The sequence below is a fragment of the Mobula hypostoma genome, chromosome 20, assembly GCF_963921235.1.
Source record: "Mobula hypostoma chromosome 20, sMobHyp1.1, whole genome shotgun sequence".
In the NCBI taxonomy this organism is placed as follows: Eukaryota; Metazoa; Chordata; class Chondrichthyes; order Myliobatiformes; family Myliobatidae; genus Mobula; species Mobula hypostoma.
The window spans coordinates 62,760,135-62,786,268 of record NC_086116.1 but is presented as its reverse complement, the minus strand read 5'-3'; the positions used below and the strand labels follow the sequence as shown (position 1 = coordinate 62,786,268).

General features: G+C 39.1%; 1 protein-coding gene across 7 annotated transcripts in view; it reads left to right on the top strand.

Moving 5' to 3' along the window:
- The window catches only part of mkln1 (muskelin 1, intracellular mediator containing kelch motifs), a 186,064-nt gene that overhangs the window by 57,292 nt on the left and 102,638 nt on the right, over window positions 1–26,134 (top strand). For 6 of the 7 annotated variants that reach the window (XM_063073055.1, XM_063073058.1, XM_063073054.1 and 3 more), the window contains 4 exons: window positions 439–631; window positions 10,164–10,241; window positions 12,567–12,632; window positions 20,987–21,099. In XM_063073055.1, coding sequence (XP_062929125.1) covers window positions 439–631; window positions 10,164–10,241; window positions 12,567–12,632; window positions 20,987–21,099 — 450 coding nt within the window. Of the gene's footprint in view, window positions 1–435; window positions 632–10,163; window positions 10,242–12,566; window positions 12,633–20,986; window positions 21,100–26,134 lie in introns of all 7 variants that reach the window. The other variant, XM_063073060.1, reaches the window with a different exon arrangement.

Sequence of the window (26,134 nt, the reverse complement as noted above, 5' to 3'; positions counted from 1 at the left end):
ATTCCCTCTTGCCTGGCTCCATCTGTTCATCTATGTATCTGGTTCCACCTATTACCTGCCAGTCCCTACTTCATCCCTCCCTATTATCTCTATATACTAACTACCTCTCAGTTAGGACATATTAATGGAATGTCTTCAAGAAAGAGTTAGATAGAGCTCTTAAAGATGGTGGAGTCAAGGGATATGGGGATAAGGCAGGAACGGGGTACTGATTGTGGATGATCAGCCGTGATCACAGTGAATGGCGGTGCTGGCTCGAAGGGCGGCATGGCCTACTCCTGCACCTATTGTCTATTGTGATTGAGTTCCAAGCTTTCAAGAGGGTGATAGATTCCTCCTATGTTGCAATAAATTAGTGTTTGCCATGTTAACATTACTGGACACAAAAATATTTCACAGCATAAAAATGGTGGTCACTTTTTCCTTGTGTTCCAGTAGTACCGTGAACAAGAAGCCATTAGGCTCTGCTTGAAACACTTCCGTCAGCACAACTACACTGAGGCCTTTGAGTCACTACAGAAGAAAACTAAGATTGCATTGGAGCATCCAATGTTAACTGAACTGCATGACAAGTTGGTTCTGAAAGGTGATTTTGATGCTTGTGAAGGACTAATTGAGAAAGCTGTCAGCGGTGAGTGTATTGTTTATCTTGGTGCTTCCCTGTGTAAATCAAGAAAGTGCAATTGGTAATGCTACTTATCTTCAAAAATAATTCCAGCATTTCCTTTCATGATTTTGAGCTTGGAGTTCAAGATTGATACTGATGGGTGCCAAGGCAAGATGTGTTTCCAAGGTCCACAATGTAGGATTAAGACTTGTGCCCAGGATTCTATTTATGTGATAGCTAGCAAATAAATTAGGATGTGTATAGTTTCATTGTGAACGTGATAATCTTGATGACTTCGGATTTTCTTCAACCATTTGAGGTCATGTGGTAAATTGGACTAATTGACAATGCAATGTCAATTTTAAAATATCAAATTAAACTAGTGTAATTAAAGACATGACCAAAATGTTGCAGAGTATCCTCATGCCATTATTGTTACTTTGATTCAACTATACTGAATTTTTCTGTTTTGTTTTGATTTTTGTGATGTAACTTTCCCAAGAATGTATACTTAGGAGGCTATCAGTGGCATTGATTAGGTCTGCTTGATTCTTGTCTGGATCTTAGTAATTTAGTTTCTTTTCTGATATTGTGGTAGTTGTGCTATTTCTGAGTGGGGGGGGCACAATATTTCATCAGTCAGGCCCATGGCTACATCAAATTTCAATTGTCATCCTATAGGAATTTATGACTTAAAATGAAATCCAGGATCTTGGCATATTGTTGCCTTTGATAAAAAAAAATGTTGATTTATTTTGCAGAATATCAAATCATTCATAAACACTCAAAAATTTGATGCAGGTTTCGGTCATTTTGGTCCTTGTGTCCTCTCTGCCATTCACTGGGATTGTGGTTTACATTTTAACTGTGAGTCAGTCTTCTGCTTAGTTTCTTTTAATATCCCAAGAATTTCTCTCATTGAATGTACTTGCTGTATTTCTTCACCCTCTTGGACAGAGAATTCCAAAGATTTTCTCCTCCCTGGATAACGAAATTTATTCTTTGGATAACGAAATTTATTCTTTCCTCAGCCCTGAAAACCTGACTCCTTAATTTGAAGCTGACATTTGCACCCAGGGAGTTACCACTCCCATTCATCTCTGTTGAATTTTGTAAACTTTAGAGTACAAACCCAGTCTTCGCTCACATGTAGGCAATCATTTAAATCAAATTGGTCAACTAAAGTAGCAGCAATTTTCTTAGTTGCATCCCTTCTGATACATTTCTGTGTCTGACTTAATTGTTTTCCATTGTAGTTGAATCAGTATTGACCAGAAGCTAGGAAGAACTTGGGTACCATTGCAGAATTTTATCATGGGATCTCCAATAATCAGCCTCACTTCATGTCTGATCTATCAAGTTTCTTCTGGTGAATGAAGGCTCCTCAGGCTACCAATGACGTAACTTGTGAAATTCCAACTTGAAGCAAATTCTCTCATAGATTTTTAAACCTATAAATCTTTCATGCATTCACTAATCACTGGATACATTACATACATTCCATTGATGTTATGGATGGTGATAGGGTGATTAATCAATGAAATGAAAACATAGCAATATGGGTATAACAATTGGGGTAGCATTAGAAAACACATGTTTCTGATTTGTGGAAAAATTGGCTTGTTGACATCTCACAGGGACAGGACTCTTGTGTAACCCATACTCAACTAAGGAAAACAGATGTTTCTGATTTGTTGAAAAATTGGCATGCTGACATCTCTCAGGGACAGGACTCTTGTGTAACCCAGGCCTGCTTGTTTAACCCATACACAACTGGCTGATTTGCCTTTTGGAGATGATTGGACTTAATTGGAATTGTGAGTTTTACTTAATACAGAACTTGATGCCAAAGAGACGACCTTTGTGAAACAAGGTGAGATTTTGATTCCATTTTTTCATTTGAATTTGGCAGATTTAAAACTATATTACTTGACACAATTACCAATTTCTCTCACTCTAGACCAAAGGAAGGCCGGTGAAAATGTCAGAGAAGGCCAGTGAGTGTGTTTGGCCCTCTGTTTAGATTAGGACTGCTTAGTTTACCAACTCCACTAATCTTTGAAGTGATTTATCCCCTTTCTGTTACCCTCAATGTTTATCAACTGAACAACTACAACACTTCCACATTTATAGTACATCTTGTCACGTGAACAAAATCACCAGAGAAAAGTACTGGTAGATGTGAATTAGTTACTTTATTCAACAAAATGAGACATGGCAGGCATCATGTATTCAGACCCTTTTCGGAGAAAAAACGCCTGCCTGACCCAACGCTTTTTATATGCTAAAGATCAAAGGGCAGTTCCACATTTTACACTGCTTCCTTTGAATTACACACCACCCTCACAACTCCCTCCGCACCCATACCACAACACCCAAATAACAAATTTTATCGGAATTGTCTGGTCTTCGAATTAATGGTGGTTTCACGGTTCTTGGGAACCTATTGTTAAGAGCTGCATTTTAGATTTAATCCACAATTAATCTTTACATCTGTAGACTGTAGCTGAAGTCAGTTTGCTGAATTTTAGCTATATGTACCGATCCCAAAAAACTCTCTTAACACACATGGTGGTAGAGAATTTGCTTTGCAGTTTCACCCTTGAATGGCCTTGCTCTAATATTTATAATTACACTCTTTTAGATTACCACCAAAGGAAATCACTTCCCTATATCTACCGGATTACATTTGCTTAATCATCATTTTAAAAAAATACAGATGTGCAAATTCAGGAAAATTTAATTAAATTCAACAAAACCAGGAAACTTAACAATGAGGAGTAACCTGTTGCTTCCTCCCGTCTTCCCTATATTTCCACGGTGTCTGCAAGGATCGCCAGGAACCTGAAGAAATACTGGATTAATACCATCCACAAACCCATAAGGAAGCTCAAATCACACCTTATGCAGGTCAAAGATAACCTGGGACTTGGGTTGGCTGGCGTTTGTTTACAGAATTCTCTGTGTGGAGCAGTGTATATTGACCAGATGGGATGCACAGTGGAAACCCGCATCATATGTGTATCCGTTTGGATTACCCATAGAAATTGGCGATAGCAGAACACTACATTCACAATGGCCATAGGATTGACTTTGGTACAAAATACTGTGCCACACCAATGGTTTTTGGGATTGCTTGGTAAAGGAATCACTGAAATAAAGCAAGAGGAAAATAATTTTAACAAAGACCTAGGTCTCTCTCTAAGCAAGAACTGGAATTTGATTGTAAACAAGGTGAGAGAGTGTGAACCTGATTGGATGAGGACTAATCAATCAGGAGGGATGGATAATGAGAGTTTAAATACCACCAGACTAGACATACCCAAGCGTTGCCCTGAAGAAGATGACAGAGCTTGTCATTGAAATTTTGGTTATAATGGATACTTGCACCTGGCTGGAAGCCCGAGAAGAGTTTATTTGTAATTAAATTGCTATTCTTGTGTCAGACTGGTGTGTTTTGGGCAGAGTGTCCAAAACTATGTGGAATAGGGTTTGTGCAGCAACTACAGAGGCAGTGACTAACCAGATATCTGAAATAATGTGTTGACTCTGTGTCCGTGTGTACTATTCTCTTGTGCCTTTTTATTATCCCATTTGCTCCTGGGAAAAGAACTGCCGCAGGCTTCACTTACATTGCCTCAGTTTTGAGTTCTATATTCCAATAGCTGAACCTTTTGGGAAACTTATTAGTTAATCATAAGTATATTGATCTGATCAAGAGGTTGAAATCTAACTGCAAGCTATTAGTTTCAGAAGTTCAATATGAATTTTAATTTGAACTGCTTGGGTCACAAAATCAGTTTGAAGTATAATTTTTCAGAATGAATGTGTACATTCTGCAGTTTGTGCACTTTGACCTTTTAAACCTGTGTCCATTTGCCAGCCTGTTGTGTGTTGCTTGAATTTCTAGCATCTGCAGATTTCCTTGTGTTTGCAAAGTTTAAAGTGCTTCTTTTCAGACTTGCTGTTATCAACAGTAGGTCAAAGTAACTCATGTTACAGTGTTAAAGTAGTTCTGCTTCATTGAGTTTGTAATGTTCTAACAAACCTTAACAGGGAAGATAACTTCCTCATCATGAAGTATTTTGTACATGAGAAGAACTGTAAGAACAATGCACTGGTTATGCTGAAACATGAGCTTCTGCAAATTGGAGCCACACCCACCAAATGCTGCAGGAACTCAGAAGATCAGGCAGCATCTATGGAAAGGAATAAACAGTTGATATTTCAGGCCAAGATTCTTCGCCAAGACTGTTTATGCTTGTTTAACTTGCTTCAAGCTAAGAGTTGTGTATCACTAGTGTGGTGTATTAAGTCAGAAGATTGTGATGATTACGGAAATCAGCGCATTATCTAGCACCAGTGAAGGGAGTATGCAGTATCATTTGATAAAAGAGACAGGTCAGGCAGCATCCTTCAATGGAAATGAATAAACAGTTAATGTTTCGGGCCGAGACTCTTCTCCAGATATGTGTGAGAATGTGCAGGTGTTTGGGTTGTTTATAAGTATACTGGTATTTATAAACCCTAAGTAGATGGGCATTGAGGTTGAGGATAAAAGTGCTGGCAGTTTGAATGTGTGTGTTTTCAGTTGGTTGGACACAACATTTTTGGGGGCTCTGAGTGGCATGTTATTTTGTTCTCTGTATTTTATGAAGTCTTAAAGTTGATATTTTCTGCTGTTCCACCCTTGAAGATGATCAGATAACCTAGATTACTTCTCTTTGACAGACAGGAGTACCTCCACACATGGGTCTAAATCCTGCCATTCATGTTTCACTTAGAAGTACCTGTTTCATCTTTCTGCTTTTTCACAAATTCTTGAGGGACCATACAATAATCTGGAACTAAGGATCTTAAAGAATAATTGTTCCAATATGTTAAAGAAGTGATCTTAAAGACTATTTGTAACATGGCTCTGTGATGAAATTTTAAAACATCTTGTGCGTTGGGAACGTTCTAATATCATTTGAATAATCTGAGTCTAAGCTGATAAATGTTAGCAGGAAAAAATAGTTGAAAGGTGATGTATTGCAGAAATACTACTTTAGGTTGCAACTTAGCAATATTTTATCTAACTTACAATACCAGAACAGATGCTGGTGGGTTAACTTCAGTCCCAGAATGATTCACAAGGTGTTGACCTTTCACACAAATAAATTAGCCTGGGTCTCCCTGCCACATTAGATGGGGTGTGTTTAATTGTAAGTGAGCAGAAAGGAGCAAACTTAAATGATGTAAATATTTTAATGTTATATTTAACTTTTAGAACCTGAATTCAGCCTTTTGCTGTTTCATCAAAAAATGCAGTATGTGCAAAAACAAATTGTTGGAAACAATTGGGTTGGACATAATCTGAAAGGTTGAGTTGGTATTTTGCATTGACACTATCAGAAAAAGATAAAGGAAGAAATCAACTTCAGGTTTATGTTTCAGAGAAGCTGGAGAGAGTCGGATAGGACTTGGGGAATAATGACGAGGTCAGGTTTGTTGTGGAACAAGATGTTAATGACATAATCTAGTTGATAGGTAAATGAGCTGTTAATTAACTAACAAAGAAAATTTGAAAGAAATAAAATGCAAAGCTTTAGCGAATACAAAGCAGGACTTGTCATGCTAGCGAGAGAGTTAAAAATGGGGTCAGTATTACTTATTGAAGACCTCTGGCAGAACAGGCCAGTATCTTACAGAGTAAGCAAGTCACTGGAGACTTATGTAAGGTTTTGATGTGAAAAGCCGGCAGTTCCTTACCTCCTGCTCATGCTGTTTGACCCAGCCGATTGTTGCTCCATATTTCCAGCATCTTCAGTCTCGTGTCTCCTAGTTGCTGGAAGCTTTAGATTAATGTGGAGAATAAAAGGCTGCAGTTTGGATTTACACTTTCAGTTTCAATGATAATCAGCAGCTCAGATGGACACAGGTAATTGTCTTCATTACATGGAGTTTGGATGGAGAACCTAAGTGGCAGACAACTGAAAGATGGGGGTCAGACCCGTGTCTGTGTCCTCTGGTCGTGGTCGACCATGGGTACTGTGCCTCTGGTAGTCACTGGTTTGTCGAGCAGTGTCAATTGTGGCTATTGAGGCCGATCCTGGAAGGGTAGGCTCTGCTACAGTTGCTGCATGTGTAGGGCGTCGTGGAATTGTTGTCCGCTGTCGGCTGTGTTCTTCGTTTAGCTCCTCAAACTGATTCAGGATCACTCTTTTGCCTTGCTCTAGGTGTTGCTGAGGAGTACCTCTCCATTTGTTGTGGTCATCTGTATCCTCCCAGCACTCTGTGTTGATTTTTAAGGCTTTCATGTTGCACTTGAAGAGGTCCTTGAAGCGAAGCTGGGGTCTACCAACGTTCCTCTTGCCTGTTGCTAGTTCTCCGTAGAGGATGTCCCTTGGCAGTCTACTGTCCTTCATATGACGGATGTGGCCCAACCAGCGCAGTCTGCGTTGTCTTAAAAGTGTGAACATTGTGGGAAGTCCAGCGCGGGAGAGGACCTCACAGTTCAGGACTTTCTCTCCAGGTGATGCCGAGGATGTGGCGAAGGCTGCGCAGGTGAAAACTATTGAGTTTCCTCTCCTGTTTTGGAGTAGATGGTCCAAGTCTCGCTACCATACAGGAGGGTGCTGATAACGCATGCATTGTACACAGCAGTCTTGGTCTTTGTAGTGAGTTTCAGATTCTCCCAGACCCGCGAGGAGAGTTGAGCAAGGATTGATGTTGCTTTGCCGATACACCTGTTGATTTCAGCATCGAGGGAGAGAGTGTCGCTAATGGTCGACCCCAAGTATGTGAACTCAACTCAATACAGGTATCCTCAAAGTGATCGCTCAGTTTGTATTTGGTTTCTCCATTGTAGATGTGACCACATTATAAACACCAAATTCAACATCATAGTTCAAAATAAATTATTACCAAAGTTCATCGAATAATCAGTATGCCACCATGTACATCTTTGAGATTCATTTTCTTGCGGACATTGACAGTAAAACAAAGAAACACAACAGAATCCATGAAGAACTACACAAAAGGACTAGCAACAATAGTGTGTAAAAGAAGGCAGTCTGTGGAAATACAAACACAAATAATACTGAGAATGAGTTGTGGAGTCCTTGAAAGTGTGTCCATTGGATGTGGAGTCAGTTCAGAGCTGAGGTTATTCACCCTAGTTCAGGAGCCTGATGGGTGAAGGATAATAACTTCTTGAACCTGGTGGTGTGGGATCTCCTTCCTGATGAAGTGAGAAGAGAGCATGGCCTGGATGGTGGGGGCTCTTGATAATGGATACTACTTTCTCATGGCAGTGCTTTGTAGATGTGCTCAGTGGTATAGAGGGCTTTTCCTGTGATGGACTGGGCTGTATCCACACTTTTTATAAGCTTGGGCACTGGTATTTCTATACCAGGCTATTATGCAACCAATCAGGATTTTCTATACATCTAAACTTTTGATGAACTGATAGATGACATGCTGTAACTGCACAAACTTCTCAAAGTACGAGGCAGTTTTGTACCACCTTTTATAGATGTTAGATGGGAAGAAGTGCAACTGCATTCTTGACCTGAAAGGACTAATGAAACTGCTGTTGAGAAAGGAAGAGGCAAAGAGACATGTTCAATATGAAGGAGATTGGTTGGTGGAGATTGAGGAGCAGCTCAAGGAATTGATAATGGAACAGCTCCTGGGAAATATTGAAAAGGAGGGGTGATGTGTTTGGTGGTGGATGATTGATAGATAGGTAGATGTACTTTATTGATCCCGAGGGAAATTGGGTTTTGTTACAGCCGCACCAACCAAGAATAGAGCATAAATATAGCAATACAAAAGCCACAAACAATCAAACAACAATATGCAAACTATGCCAGATGGAAATAAGTCCAGGACCAGCCTATTGGCTCAGGGTGTCTGACGTCCACGGGAGGAGCTGCAAAGTTTGATGGCCAGAGGCAGGAACAGCCTCCCGTGACGCCCAGTGTTGTATCTCAGTGGAATATGGCCGGAGTCCAAAAGCAAGAAGTTCAATATCCGGTCTACAAACATGTTCCTCGATCGTAATATGACCAGGATTGCACCATCCGTTGTTAACCAGAACAGCAAGCCCCCAACTCCTTTACGCTTACCGCTCTCAGTGCACTTCTGGTCAGCCCGAATGGTCTGGAAGCCATCCATGGAAAAGTTTTGGTCGGATATGTCCTCATGCAGCCCCGTTTCAGTAAAACACATAACACTGCACTCCCGAAATGTCCTCTGACTCCTGGCTAGCGCCGTCAACTCGACCATTTTATTACCCACTGAACTCCTCTTCTCCATAAGTCTCTGTTGTGTCGACCCGGTTCTCTTTCCTCGCCTTTGCGATCCCCTTCTGCATCCTCTGTGTGTTTTCCTCCAGATTTCAGCAGGGGTGTCTGCTGCTCTGTTCGCTAAACCGGCCGGCATAAGCGCAATCAGCTGGTCCCTGGAATAAACAATGTGACCATATTGCTGCCCCGCTAATGAGACGTGTCCGAATGTAACTATTTCCAGCGTTAAAAACCCAAATAAAACTCCATCCACCAGCATGTTAGAGAGGGTGCAGCTTCAACGTGTTACTGTGGGGGAAAAAATACAACAAATAACGTAAGTTAAAGTAAGAAAACTAGTTGGAACGGCTGTAACAGGCTGCATGCACATATGGTGTATGTGGAGGTTAGTGGTGTTGAAATAAAGCCTAGGAAATTTTCATCCCTCTACATGAGAGAGATGACAGAAGAGGTACAGGAAATAGATCAAATCTGGTCAAATGCTTTATCAACCACAAGGAAATTTGTAAATTTAACTAACTTATTTCTCTTGGAATTATTTTCAACATTGTGAAGCATCTTGATTTGGGTCTTAAGTCAATCCCTATTTATAGCTGCCAAGGGGGAAGAAGTGTTTGAACAACTATGGGAGACGTTAACCCAACTAACTTGTCATTAGTCTTTGATCAATTGTAGTATGTGACTCTTGGTTAATGATTGAATTCATTTTGTATTATCTTCAATAGAAATTAGAATCTGATCTTGACCCTTTTCCACATGCTTTGATATATGCTTTTCCATATACTTTTGACTTTGATTTCCTCATGCTCTGTTAAACTCAGTAAAATCTGAAAGAGTGGGTGCCTTCAAGTGCAGTCGATGCAGCCGAGACTGTCACTCCTGTGTGGGCCTCTACAGCCACAACAGACGCTGCTCTAACACAGCCTGAAGCAAGACCTTCCAGGCGCAGATCCATGGTCTCGAGAGACTAACGGATGCCACCACCACACTTTTGACTTTTATTTCCTCATGCTCTGTTAATCTCAGTAAAATCTGAAAGAGTGGGTGCTTTTACACCCATGGTCTTACAGAAATTCAGTGTCAAATTGCATTTAAGCTGCATAAGAATTTTAATGACAGCCTGACAAAAGTGATGATGTTCTTTATACCAGTGGATTGAACCTGAATTGCAAACAAGAGGAAAGATGACTGGACAAAGACTACCTCAAAAATTGGACAGCGAAATTTACACTTCGTCCAAAAACATTCTTTTCTTTTAATTGCAGATGGTTTGTTTAATCAGTACATTAGTCAACAAGAATACAAGCCCAGATGGACACAGATCATCCCTCAAAGTAACAAAGGTAGGAGATGTGGAATGTGTTAATGTGGATTTTGTAGTTTGTATTTTGGGAAGAGTAATTGGGTTGGTTTGAAAATTGATGTTGCAGTCCCCCAAACCACCTCCCCATCACATTTAATGAAGGGTGAAAGGGATTTTGTTGTCAAACTCTATATGCAAAGATATTGTACAGTCTGTTGATCAGATAATGGGTTTTGTGTGAATGAAGCTGCAGGCCATTGTAACAAAGTTCATCTATGTTAGGATGCCTCATTTTACTTTATCTGCAGCTGCAGATCTTGTGCATGTCTAGGAACCCCAGTTTAGTGGTGTGGTTAATCTACCTTTAGCATTTCTGTACAAAAGGTCAGTGCTCCAGGTGAAGCAAAAGAATGCTGTTCTGCATGGATATTTGAGGAGCAGTTTTGATTGTAAATGATACTGCTTGACAGATTATGCTTATGTAATGCTGAAAATTGAAGAGACCCTTCAATTAATCTTGTGAAGCATCATGAAGTGATTACCATATAAGCTACTGGTAATTTCATTTGCTTTCTGTGTGGAGAATGCAACAAGTATTTCTCAGAGAGATTTGTAAGCAGAAGAAAAACAACTTCAGTTGGCTGGATTTGAGAAACCAAGCCCCTCTCCAGGTTTGATGGTGTTGTCTTGTCTTTCACATTCAATAGAAAGGACAGACTAGGTTATCTTGTATTTCATGAGAATTTATTAGCACAGAGTACAATAAAATTCTGGACTTTTTATTCATATACTCAATTTAAACATAAATACCTGCAGAAGTTTCAGGTATTGGAATTAATATTGGAATCTGCAGAAAAGGTGCAAAGCAGTACACTGGGTATGTGCCTGCCTTTTCCCCTTGATTTTCGGATTGCAGTATTCAGTTTGTTGGTCCAATCCTGTTTTTCCTTGATTGTAATTTATCCCGACAAAGCCCAAGTTTCTCATTATTGTAAGTATATTGGAGTATGTTTTTATTTTGTAACGCAGGAATACCAGTGTTACTTTGTGTTCTGAGAAAACGTATAAGGACTGACAGAAAAGTTTTACTTTTCTAGAATTAGTTTTGGTGACCGCCCCATATGGAGGAAAATGATCTTGGCCAAGGAAGTATGGTACATATTGGGTGTGAGGTGGAGAAGTTTTATAAGATTGAGAGGCAGAGATAAGGTGGACAATTTATATTTCTTCCTGGGTCAAAATGTCTAATTACTAGAGTGTCTTTATTTAAGGTGAGGAGGAGTAAATTCGGAGAAGTGTGAGTTAAGTTTTATTTTTCTCACAGGGAATGGTGGGTGCCCGGAATATGCTGTAGGGGCAGTAGTGGAGGCAAATCAATAGATTTGTTTAAGATGCTCTTAGATTGGCACATGAATATGCAGAGAATAGAAGGGCATGGACCTCGTGTAAACAGAAGGGGCTAGTTTAGTTGGGCATTTAATTACTGGTTTTAATAATTCAGCACAACATCATGGAGAGAGGACCTATTCTTATGCAGTGTTCCATAATTATAGTTTGAATTGAGCTTATACTTTTGCATTCCTGCAAGGAAGAAAAGGTGCATTCCAAAGATCAGTTTTAGAACGTTTAGATAATTCTAGATGTTACCCATTATGCATTGAGGAATTACAAGCTCTGCTTTAAATTCTCAATCTTGATGCTTCTGAATTTGTTCTGTGATTAAACATGACAAGAGAATTTGTAGGGCTGAAAGATTGAAGTGAGCTATTAATAGAAAAATGTGCTGATACCTCATCCAAAATGACAGAGCAGTGAACTTTGCTTCTTGTTTAACTGACTTGGATTTCAAGGTGAAAAGAACTTCTTACTGAAGCAATTGCGTAGCCATCCATTTAAGTTAAAGTGCAAACTGATTTTTGTTCAACCTTTTTAAAACTGTCCAAAAATGCAATGAACTAATCTGGAGGCTTACTATTTAAAAGAATAAATTTACTGTTCCTTTTCCCTCCTTAATGTGTGGTTTAAACATAGGAAAGTTGTACAACAATGCATTTTGATTTTTAGGACTTCTATGCAGTAGTGTGCACACTTTACAAATGTCTAATTTTGTGGTCAGCAAATCTGCTACTGAACTGGTTTCCAGCCCAGAATAAAAAGAATTGTCCTGGTTTGAGGACTCAGCTTGCACTGAAAGACAAGTAAAGACATGACTGATGTAACTTGATTCATTCATATTTATCTTCGTTGAAAATGCCTTGCGCTTGTATACGGTCTTATGTTATCTGTATTCCCTGTATCTTCAAAAGATGACGCTGCAGCTCTGGTTTCTAGCAGGTGCTAAAAGGTATTGTATTTTTCCAATAAGGTGATGGTGAAGACAATCGACCTGGTATGCGGGGAGGCCATCAAATGGTAATTGATGTTCAGACAGGTAAGATAACTATGTTAGATAACTAAGCAAATGTTTTAGACTTGCATTAACGTGTTTTTATTTAAGATTAAAACCAAGTACAAATAAAAATGTAGCAAGTTGGTTGTTGAAGGACAGTCATCTTAGCTTCAGACCCAGTCATTGACAATTCTCTTCATAGCAAGAGAGGATGTTTAGTTAATTTGTATTCATAACTCAGTAAAGTAGCCTGTGCCTGCTTGCAGCAACATCTGCCAACAAGAGGGAATCTAGCTGCTTTATAGAGATATTGTACTGTATTACTATTATTGTAATTCCCACTGTAGTGTCCAAAGGTTCATGATGATTCAGGACCCTCAGTTGAATGAAGCATGTTAATGTTAGGTTCAAAGCTGGGATCTAAAGGCAAGCAACTCATCTCCTGACCTCTCAAAGCCTTTTACACCATCCACAAGGCACAGACCAGGATTGAGGAAAAAAACACTTGATTGAATGAATGCTACCTCAATAACTGTCAACAAGCCTGGTGCCATCTTTGGCAAAGCAGCTCCTTGATCCAGTCTTTTTTGCACCTTAATTACTTATTTTAGAGCAGTGATGTAATAATGCTGCAGTGTGTGGCATCTACACAAGGTAATGTACAAACTTGCAAACTTCTTGACAGTATCCATCTAACATACAACAATAGGAACTTTGGGCATATTTATTTGTATAGCAATACAATGTGGAATAGGCTCTTCCAGCCCAGGGAGTCACGCCGTCCATAACCTCCGATTTAAACCTAGCCTAATCACCGGACAATTTACAATGACCATTTAACCTAATAATCAGGACTGTGGGAGGAAACTGGAGCACCCAGGGAAACCCCTACACTCCACAGGGAGGATATGCAAACTCCTTGCGGAGGATGCTGGGATTGAACTCTAAACTCTGACCCCTGAGCTGTTATAGAGTTGTACTAAGAGAATGCTGCCACTTTTTGTGCAAGTTGTGTGTTGGGCTGATCTACAACATTTGGCATTCCTTTATTACCACCAAATCAACATACAGTGACTCACTATCTAACTTCACTGTGGAAGTTATTTTATTACAATGTGGAGCAATTCAAGCTCATCATCACCTTCATAAGGACAGTAGCAGTGACCATTGAGTAACAGCCCCAAGATAGGCCCAGAACTGCCTCCAGTCTGTCAGCTTTTATGTTGGTATCGGATAAATTCAACAACCTTCCCTTTGCCTTGTGGATTAAATTCAGCACTGGGTGATTTGTGTACCTGGACTTTTTGGATTGTCCACCACTGCTGTGAAATTTTTATGATTTAGGGGAAAGCTGCTTTAACCTTTTCAAAATAAATGCAGTTTTCTGACAATGTGGCAGTTTTGGTTTGCATCAAAGTTTGTCCTTTGCACTTGTAATTACAGGTCTTCATCAGCTGCCATCCTCTCGTTCACCAGACTTTTTGTCCCATCACCAACTGTTTTATAAGTCTGGTGCTTCATGATCAAGCTTAATGCAAACTTCTGGCAACAATGCTGTTTGTACCCTGCCAATCTGAATACCTGTCCATTTTCCATACACTCTTGCCCCTGCCACACAGCCTATTTCCAAGTTGTTAATTTGCTACTAATTACAGGAGGTTCAACAGGCTACTGTGAACGTCTTCTGAAATCCATCAAGATTAAATTTATAAGCACACTTATTCTGCTTGATATTAATTTTGTTAATTATTGTTTGCTATGCCTTAAGTTTCTATTTATCCTGTTTTAATTCATTTGTGTTCTGGCTGGAACAGATGTTACTCATCTGTCACATTGTTGAGGTGAGATGACTGAGAAATCAATTGTATTGGTTAGCTTGAGTTGCAAATAGTCAGACGAGATAAGGAAGGCAGATTTCCTACTTGAAGGGTGTTGATAAAATAGATGCAGTTTTCTGACAATGTGGCAGTTTTGGGAACACAATTAGAGGCATTAATTGTCTTTAAAATTCTAGGTTTACTTGAATTTGAATTTCCAATATGCCTTGTAGCTGTTGCATATGTTAGCTTTTTTTTGTGTTTATTCAAGATACTGTTTCACTTGTAAGCTATCCCATCGCTCTTTAGTTATAAAGGACTTTTCTCTTGGACAAGTAAATATATTAAGGATAAAAATTGGTTCTACTCTTATTTGGTTTTAAACTCGTACACACTGATCTTCTATTGTTAGAACCACAATCTCATTCTTCCATCCAAAATTATCTTCATCAATACTGGAAAAATGAGAAAGTAAGTGGACTTTAGGTGGTGTGAATGTGCAGGGTGGAGAGAGCAGAAAGAATACTTTGTCTGGATGTTGACCAAAGTTTGAGTTGACCATCATTTTAAATACCAGCAGGTAGACAGGAAAGAAAAGGAACAACAAAAACTGAAATGATAAAGCTCTTAGGGATCATTATAGATTCCTGAGAGCTGCAACATACCTAAGTCAGATGCTGATCATGGTTGGAATACTATTGGAGACTAAAGACACTAATGTGGGACTGAGAGTGAGAATTAAATTGATGGTTGACTGGAAGCTTATTTTACAGTGGGTGACCCTGAATTTCTAGTAGCCTTTACCTTAATTCTGTCCTGTTTTCACCCTTTCTCATTGTTATTGCTTCAACTATGCTCAACATAAGCTTGAGGAACAGCATAGTTTTGTGTAACTAGCTCTTTCTCTCATTTCTGTTCTCTCTAATTGCTATGGTTAGTAATGGTTAAATGGATGCATGCTTTGACATTTCCTCTTCTTTTCTCACCCTTCCTCTTTTCTGCCACTTCACACTTTTTTTCCACTTTCCTAGTTTTGATCAAGTGTTTAAAAACTGCTTTTTTCTTTGTGGGTGGATGTTGTTTTTCTTATGCTTGATTTCCAACATCCTCAGTTTTCCGTGCAAACCATCAAAATAGGAGCAGAATACTGAGGACATTTGGTTTATTATCACTGGCACGTGTCATGAAATTTGTTAACTTAGCAGTAGTTCAATGCAATACATAATATAGAAGAAGAAAATAAATAAGTAAATCAATTTTCAGTATTATGTATATGAACAGATTAAAATTGCAAAAAACAGAAATAGTGTATATTAAAAAATGAGGTAGTGTTCACAGTTTCAGTGTCCATGCAGGAAATAGATGGCAAAGGGGAAGAAGCTGTTCCTGAATCGCTGAGTGTGTGCCTTCAGGTTTTTGCACCATCTACCCGATGGTAACAGTGAGAAAAGGGCATGCCCTGGGAAATCCAAAATAAGGAAAAACAACAAGCACTTGCCAACATCCACAGAGAAAAAAAGCAATTTTTAAACACTTGATCAGAACTAGGAAAGTGGGGGGAAAAGTGTGAAGTGGCAGAAAAGGAGGAAGGATGAAATTGGCTTTATCTAAATCCAGAACCTTGGTAGATATTTGATATTCATTTTTAACCTTTAAACTGCATTTGCAATTGCTGTTTGATGAACTGTTCCAGAGGGTTACGGGGTAGTGTGGGTTTAGTATTTTTTTAAGGAATATATGGGTCGACACAACATCGAGGTGCTGTAGTATTATAGTGTCCAGTATCCGTGTTCATTCACCACCACAATAGATGTAGCCTGACACCTTGTTGATTCTGGGCTATGTTGCTCAAGGCAATCATAAACTTGCTGAAGCAATACTCACAACACGCTGGAGGAACTCAGCAGGTCAGGCAGCATCCAGGGAAATGATCAGTCAACGTTTTGGGCTGGAACCCTTCATCAGGACTGAAGAGGGAACCAGCCTTCTCCTCCCCCCCCCCCCAACCTTCTTTATAGGGCCTCTGCCCCTTCCCTCTTTAGTCCTGACGAAGGGTTCCAGCCTGAAACGTTGACTGATCGTTTCCATGGATGCTGCCCGACCTGCTGAGTTCTTCCAGCTTGTTGTGAGTGTTGCTTTGATCCCAGCATCTGCAGAGTATTTTGTATAAACTTGCTGAAAATAGATGAACTGTGAAAATATGTCCTGTCCAATTCATTATGGATGGTTCACTCAATGAAATCAATACTGAAGAAGATAGAAAAGGTGAATGATTAGTTTCTGTTGAGAGTTCAAAATGTAGCAAGTAGAGAAACATTAAGATTACTGACTTGTTCAGTAAGATTGTTTCTATCTACCCTTGAAATCACTGAATTGAAGTGTGATCTTCAAAACAAAAATGAATTTTTAAACCTGATACTATCTTGAATTGATACTAAGATTTTTGTGTGGAATTAAATGGTGATTACAATGAAAAACTATTTTGAAAAAAGTTTATTTGGATGGAAAAGTCTGTTTCCATTCAAAGTCCTTTTATCGTTTTGCTGGATATTTTGAGTCTGAAGATTTCTTGGAATAGCCTTGAACAAGTTATTCTACTGTTAATAACAACAGTGCACTATTGACATCACGTAGAGCAGTTGTTCTCAACGTGGGCTATGCCAGATATTGTAGGGGCCACATGTAATAAAACAAGAAACTGTCACAGGAGTTTCTGAATGGACTATGACAACTTTACTGTTTTAATGAAATATGACTAAAATATATAAATTAAAAAATGAATATGTAATATGAATAAAATAATGGGAAAATATACTAGATGATGCAAATGAGTCAGCATAACAGCTTAGCTTGGGGGTGGGGGGTGGTGCAGCATGTCAGTCGTTATCTCGTTTGTGCTTGACCACACATAAATCACCGTTCACACCCTGCAGGACTGCCCGCTGAACCTCGCTGCATATTTACTCCCAAATCACAAACTGCAGATTGGGCGGGGCTGGCTGCAACAAGGCCAGTCAGCGAATATGCAGTAGGAGGCTGGTTCTGTTTGCACTTCACTGACCCATGCGTGTTATAATACTTATAAAATGTGACATGAAGGTTACAGTAATTGAGACTATGGAGGGTGGGGCCACGAGCTGAAAAAGGTTGAGAACCACTGACGTAGAGCACGAGGAAGTGATTCCTCAGTCAGTAGCTATAATTTATAGTGGTAGGCACCAGTATGGATGATTCTTGGTCACAAACTATTCGAAGAAAGACAGTGACTAGTGTGTTCTTGTAGTATTTGTAAAAGGATTCCAGCTGTTTTGGATTAGGTTCTGCATTCAGGGTTAACTACTTAGAATTGTATGTTGACTACATTTGATCGAATGCTATCTGTACATTCCCTTGTCAGTCTCGTGTAACCACATATTCTGTAGTTAAGTAATGTACATGCGAACTGGTTTCATTCTGTTCATGTCAAAATAGAAAGAATTGAATATGGTACTCTAACCACTTGTTCTAATTTTCCTGTATTTGGTCATTTTCTTCAAGATATTTGTATTCCTGTTTGCATATCAGCATCCACAGGTATTCTCTACGCCTTTGCCTTGTTTGTCATCTCCAAATATACCATTTTGTACTTCCATGGATTAAAATTTATTTTGCTTCTTTCTTTTTCCATGACCAGTCTATTGATAATGTCTTGCAGCTTAGAACTTTCTTCCTTGCTATCACCCTCTTGGGAAGATATGATAGTACAAACAAACTTTATCAGAGGCTCTATATTTAATTAATTTTGTAAGATTCCAAAATTCCAATAACTTCTACAGCCTTATCATCACTAAACCTTCTACCCTTTGGTCCATTTTTTACATGGAAGCAATTTTCGAGTAGACTTGCCACTTTCTGCCAAATCCCTTTGGGCACTTATCAACTGTTTGTACAAGGTTAAATCCATGCAGAATATATATTGAAGTTACTAACCTCATTGTACATCTATTAAATAAATCCATCAAATTAGATTTCCTAACAAATTCATGCCTAATGGTCTACGTATCTAAACGATTTGTAGATTTTTTTCTGATAACTTTATTGCTGATTTAATGACTGACAAGTGATTACTCATTCTATACTTTTCTCTTCTTAAAACTATTAGAAATGTTCTACCATTTCAACAAGCATGAAGATAGAAAAGTAGCAAAAGTAATTCTGAAATGCAGGAGAGGAGGGAGTAGCCTTGAGTAGCCTGGAACAGTAGCCTTGCTGCTAGGAATAAATTGGAATCCATGACTTAGTAATAACAGAACACTTAGAAAAGCATTGAAACCTATCGAATGTTGAAAAGACTAGATAGGGTGGATGTGGAGAGCATGTTTCCTGTGGTGGGGGTATCCAGAACTAGAGGGCACAGCCTCAAAATTGGGGATGACCTTTTTTGAACAGAAGTCAGGAGGATTTTTTTTTATTTAGCTAGAGAGTAGTGAATCTGTGGAAGGCTCTGCCACAGACTGTGATAGGAGGTCAAGTCTGTGGGTATATTTATGGTGGAAGTTGATAATTTCCTGATCAATCAGGGCATCAAAGGATATGGCAAGAAGGTAGATGTATGGGTTGAGTAGGATACAGGATCAGCCGCGATGGAATGGTGGAGCAGACTCGATGGACTGAATGGCCTAATTCTGCTTCTATGTCTTATGGTCTTAAGGCCTTAAAGTAATGTGTTTAGTATCCCAATTTGCTGACAAAGTCAAACAAGGTGGAATGTAAGTTGGGAGGAGTGGTGCCAACTGCAAAAGGAATATAGATGGGTTACGTATGTGTGTAAAGAGATGGAAATTGGAGTATATTGTGCAGAAATTGTCTTGGGGGGGGGAATGAGGGAGGAAAAGGGACATATTTGCCTGATCAATACATAAATGTGATGAATTCAGAAAGATCTATGTGTTCTTGCACAAGAAGCACCAAGTGTAGCCAGTAATAAGATAAATCACATGTTTGCCTTTATTGCAAAGGCTGGATTGTCAGAGTAGTCAAATCTTGCTATAACCCATATCAGGCTTTGGTGCGACCATACTGGAAGTACTGCACACAGTTTGGAATGATGGAGGATGTATTTGTCTTTTTGGTGATGCAGCAAACCCTGACTCATTTTATTCCAAGGAGGCGAGTGGGTAGTTTTATTTGAGGTAAGTTTGAATGGAATGTGTTCATGAGGTAAACTTACTGAAACATTTTCATAGGTTTTAATCAGGAAGATGTCTTGAGAATGCTTTCCTTGTATTCCACATGACAAGAGATGTTCAGATACCATGTTGAAGGCCAATATACATTTTTGAGGCTCTAAGATGGGTGGGTTAGCCAATTCCTGAAACAGTTCCACATTGGTCTTATTGTGTTTGGAGTTTGGGAAGTTTACGAGCATTAGTTGAAAAATGAACAGCAGATCCAAGCCAGGATTCCCCTAGCAGATTCACATGAAGAACAGAAAAATGGGTAGCCAGAAGAAAAGCATGGGACTGGAGTTGCAATGCTGCAAGAGAAATTGCTGCTGCTTAAATCAGAACTTGGAGGAAGTAGTAAGAGTAGCCTCATGACCAAAAAGGCTTTCAGTTAATTGCAAATTAAAAAAGATGCTCAGCCTGGGCTGAGGTGGAGGGGGAAATGTTGTCTGATGACCTTTCGAAACTTGGCTCAGTCTTGTAGAAGGAAGTGAGATTATGCCAGATTTGAGTTCAATAAGGCTGTTGTGATGTTATGGCGTCTCTAAACTTCAAATTTATGAACGTTGAAGGCCTTCTGTCAATTGAAACACTAGGAGTCTGTTGTTGAAGGGTAACTAGAGTTAATGAACTCTTGTAACCTGCTTTATAAACACAATGGAACTCAATTGTTCTCTCTTCCCCCACCTTGTCCTTTTCTGATTTACTTAATACGGAGAAGAAAAACACGCAAAAAGGCAAATATAAATCGTTAACAGCATTAAATGACTTGTGAACATATCTCATGTTATTCCCTCTCTTTTCTGAAATGACCTGCAGTCATGTTGCTCTGAAGTTAAGAAAAGTGGGGAGGGGGTCTTGATTCATAATGGTCTCAAATATTTTGCTTTCCTTGCTGAATGCACTGTTATCATCATACTTTCTAGAAGTATTGAACATGTTTATATTCAGTTAGTTTGCTTCTCTTAATTTAGTTAATCTTAATGTGCATATTCAAAAAAGATTGTAACAAAAGGGAATCAAGATTCAGTTTGCATTAATCCAGCAGTAATTCTCCCTCTAAGGGTCCTATGAAGATTAGGGAAATTAATGAAATACTGAGCTCTGACTTGAGTATCCATCCCCCCCCCGCCAACTATTGGGCAGATACATGCACTTCTTCTTACCTTTCTTCTAATGTAAAAATTAAATCAGCTAATGTATATATATTTCATCTTGACCATTACTCACTCTTTCCTGGCAGTGAACCATGTTTGGGAACTTAAAACATTATATTGTGCAAAGTTTGTTCCAATACGCGAGCCATGTCACGTTAGTGCAGTGGTCTAGAAACATGTACTGCTTTGTATAACTTTTAATAACTTTTTCGTTGCAGAAACAGTATATTTATTTGGTGGTTGGGATGGAACACAGGATTTGGCAGATTTCTGGGCATACAGTGTTAAAGAAAACCAGTGGACTTTTATATCTAGAGATACTGAGAAAGAGGTAAGTGTTTTGTTTTAGAAAATAATGTGAGGTAGGAAATGAGTAGAATTAAGGTGTAGTTGTAAATAAGGATCTTATTTCTGGTAGAGCCATCTCTGGGATGGCATGTCAAGGTAAATGGAGATGTGCTGTTTCTCAGAGGGCTGTAGTTATACTTCACATCATACTTACAGAGCAAGTATATTCAGTGGTGAAATGTACTTTTCATATCACCTGGATCTATTCTCATTTTCTTCAGTTTTTGTGCGTGCTTTGCCAACAATACTAATACACTCTTCTGTTTTCAGTACCTCTGAATTTCACAGTATTTCATTCAATTTTGTCTTTACCTTAATCCTATCTGACTTACTTTTTGGTTTATACCCCTGTAGAGAGAAATGTCCAGTAATTAAGCATTTGTATTGGAGAAGTAGTTCACTCATTCTTTGTTTAGAGAATCATGCTCCAGATAAGACCTGCTGAAGGAGCTCGTGAGCTCTGCTATTCCTGATGCCATAGACAATAAGTTGACTGCAGGAAGCTAGTACTTGTGCTTCCAGAATTCAAATTCAGCACCATTTTATTTGTGTTACTAGATCTAAGTTCTTATTCAGTCTCACATGTTTAGAGAGAAAGTTCCCATTTAATCTTGTGTGTATCAAAAAATTATAGAAACATAGAAATCCTACGGCACAATACAGGCCCTTTGGCCCACAAAGTTGTGCCGAACATTAACTCAAGAACCCCATCTGTAAGGTACATTTTCTCTTCCCCATTGTTCATCTTTTCAATGCAAGACAAAAATTTGTCATACTGCATATTCTGCAGAGTCTACCTTACTTGCAGCTGTATTGGTTTGTAAATTTTACCCTACCTGAAAATAAGGTTGAGATAAACCTCTATTATGTTGAAGATATTCCCAGAACACTTTGTAGTTGTTGATAGAGCCACTAGACTGTCTGAGGGTACTTGAGAATCACTGACATTAGCAAGGGTCTAGAATTGCATGTTGGACAATGGGTGATGAGGTAGATTCTTTTTGAAATGATTGATGTTTTTGCAATAGTCCAGTAGTTTTAGCATTGCATTACAAAAATTAACATATTATTTAATTGAAACAATAAATTATGCAGCAGTTGAGGTGGGATTTCAATGGATGTCTCCTTATCAGTATTGATCTCTTGATTACTAATCAAATCAGATGATAACCTCAAAATATCCTGGAGAACCCTTAATTCAATTTCTCCAGCTCTAGATGATCAGAACTGTTTCTGGTATAGTGGCTTACTATCCCTTTTCCACTTACTTCTAGTTTTATAGTCTACAACATTGCACAGTATCAGCCACATATTACACAGACCACACAACTTAAAGTTTTCTTTTTTTCAGTTCTGATAAAGGGTCCTGGACATTGAAGTGTTAACCGTTTCTCTTTCATTAAATAGCTGCCTGACCTGTTGAAACTTTACAGTGTTTTCTGGTTTTATTATAGAAAATGTTTCAGAACCTGCTCCTTACTCCTTTAAGATTTCTCAGTGCTGTTTTGAGAGTGTTGGATCAAACTATCTCCAAATCTAGAGGATCTTCAGAAGTCAAGGATGAGGCATAAATCTGGTGGTGACATCAGTTTTATTTGATATTCGTAACAAGGAAATAACAGTAATGAACTTGCTCTAATGTAAGGAAGAGAGAGAGCAAAGAGGGAAAAAAAAACAAAAGCTATAATCGTATTTAAACTGAGACTTGACAGATAGACATTTCATCGATAAGAAAAGTACTTATGAGATGGTCAGGTTGATTGAGTCATAGAACACAAAAGGCCCTTTGGCTCATCTAGTCAGTGCAGAATCATAAGTTTGCTAGTCCTATCGACCTGCACCCAGTCATTAGCCCTCCATACCCCTACCATCCATGTACCTATCCAAATTTCTCTTAAATGTTGAAATCGAACCAGCATCCACCAGTTGCTGCAGCAGCCCATTCCACATTCTCACTACCCTCTGAGTGAAAAAGTTTCCCATCATATTCCCCTTAAACATTTCACCTTTCACCCTTAACCCATGACTTCTAATTGTAGTTTCACCCAGCCTTGGTGACTTGCATCTAGCCTATCCATAACCCGCAGAATTTTGTATACCTATATCAAATCTCCTCTCAATCTTCTACATTCCAACAAATAAAGCCCTAACCTATTCAACCCTTCCCTGTAACTCACATCCTCGATATCCCTCTAAATTTTCTCTGTACTTTTTCAATTTTTCTGTAGGTAGGTGACCAAAACTAGACGCAAAACTCCAAGTTAGGCCAAACCAATGTTTTACCCTGGTTGGTTCTCCCAAAATGCAACACCTCACACTTGTCTGCATTATATACCACCTGCCATTTTGCAGCCAAATTTTCCAGCTGGTACAGATACTGCTGCAAACTTTGGTCACTCTCAATCTTGGTATCATCCACACATTTAATGTTTACTACATTATCAGTCAGATCATTGATATAGATGATAAACAACAACAGACCTAGCACAGATCCCTGTGGCACATCACTAGTCACAGGCCGCCGGTTAGAGAGTCAGCCATCTACTACACTCTGGCTTCTCTTGCAAAGCCAGTGTTTAATCCAGTTTACTACCTCATGATGAATGTTAAGCACCTGAATGTTTTTGACCAACTTCCCATGTGGGACTTGTCAAAGGCCTTGCTAAAGTCCATGTTGACAACATCCTATGCCTTGCATTCATCAGCTTTCCTGGTAACTTCTTCAAAACTCTATAATATTGGTTAGACACAATCTACCTAGAACAAAGCCATGTTGACGCTCCCTAATCGGTCCCTGGCTATCCAAATACTTGTTTATCCAGTCCCTTGGAATACCTTACAATAACTTTCTTCCAACTGATGTCAGGCTCACTGGACCAACACTTCCTGGCTTATGCTTAGAGCCTTTCTTAAATAATTGAACAATATTAGCTATCTTCCAGTCCTCTGGCACCTCACCTGTGGCTAAGGATTTTTTAAATATCACTGGCTGGACCCCGCAATTTCTGCACTAGCCTCCCACAGGGTCTGAAGGGAACACCTTGTCAGGCTCTGAGGATTTATCTTTCCAAATTTGCCTCAAGGCAGCAAACACCTCCTCCACTGTAATCTACATTGGGGTCATGACCTCGCTGCTGCTTTGCCTTAGTTCTATAGATTCAGTCTTTGTCTCCCAAGAAAATGTAGTTGCAAAAAATCTGTTTTAAGATTTTCCCCCCTATCTCTTTTGGCTCCGCACATAGATGACTATGCTAATCTTCCAGAGGACCAATTTTATCACTTGCTCTCTTTTTGCTCTTAATATGTCTGTAGAAGTCCTTAGGATTCTCCTTCACTTTGTCTCCTAGAGTAACCTCATGCCTTCTTTTAGCCCTTCTGATTTCCTCATTCTTTGCATTTCATATGCTTTTCCTTTTTCTTAACCAGGGCCTCAATATCTCTTGAAAACCAAGATTCCCTAAACCTGTTATCCTTGCCTTTTATTCTGACAGGAACATACAAAACCTGCACTTTCAAAATTTCACTTTTGAAGGCCTCCTACTTACCAGGTACACCTTTGCGAGAAAATAACCTGTCCCAATACATACTTGCCAGAACTTTTCTGATGCCATCAAAATTTGTCTTTCTCCAGGTTATGATCTCAACCCGAGGATCAGACATATCCTTTTCCATAATTGTATTTGAAACCAATGGCATTATGCTTACTGGATGTAAAGTGTTCTCGAAAACAAACTCCTAGGAGATCTACTATCACACTCTGTCTAGCTGGGATTTCTATGTACTGACTAAGGAAACTTTCCTGAACTCATTTGGCATCCTTTCCCATCCAACCCTTTTTCAATATGGGCATCCTAGTAAATTTGTGCCAAGTTCACCTACTATCAGATCCTTTTGTTTCTTGCAGCGGTCTGCAATCCCTATAAATTCAGCGGCATGATGCAGGGTGCAAAGAAATTGGTAGAGAAATACAGAGCTAGCAATAATATAATTACTGATATTCACTGAACAATTTTAGACAAACAGGTGATTATATCAAAAAGAAAAGCATAAATTAAAAAAAAATTGAACTTTAGACTAATCCGACATCAGTGATAGGAAGTGATTCTTGGTCAATGAATTGTATAAATCCTTGCCTTGGCCCTTAATGGTTTTCTGTTCATAAAAATAGAAGTTGGGGTAGTAAAGCAACTGGAACTCATAACCGTAATGAAGAAATACGAAGCATTAGCAGTAAAAATGCCTTAGGAAAGTATCTTGCATTGGGATGTGGAATATGCCAGACAACTTGAAAATGATGTCCCGTGGAGAGGTGATGAATTTAATATCTAGCTGGTTTGTGGTATTGGGTGAATCTTTTGTTTCTCTGTAAATTCTGATGGGATCTTTTAATACTTCAATAAACTGACAAAACTGAAAAACACTTTTTGACAGTTCAGTGCTGCTTCTGAAATGGCATACCAGCTTACCTGTCGCAGGTATGGAGAGGGTCCAGAAGAGACTCATGGGAATGATTCTGGTAATGGAAGGGTTGATGTATGAGAGCATTTGATGCCTCTGTGCCTGTACTCGTACAGTTTAGAAGAATGAGGAGGATCTCACTGAAACCTATTGAGTATTGAAAGGCCTAGATAGAGCGGATATGGAGAGGATGTTTCTTATCATGAGGTTGTCTAGAACCAGAGGGCACAGACTCAGAATAGAGGGGTGTCCCTTTAGAACAGAGATGAGAAAGAATTTCTTTAGCCAGAGGGTAGTGAATCTGTGGAATTCATTACCTCAGACAGCTGTGGAGGCCAAGTCATTGGGTATATTTAAAGCGGTGGTGGATAGTTTCTTGATTTGTCAGGGCATCAAAGTTATGGGGAGAAGGCAGGAGAATGGGGTTGAGAGGGATAATACATCATCTGTGATTGAATGATGGGGGCAGACTTGATGGGCCTAATGATCTAATTCTTCTCCATGGTCTTGTGATCTCAGTTCCCAATTTTCCAAGCCAGAGTCAGCTGTGACATTAATGG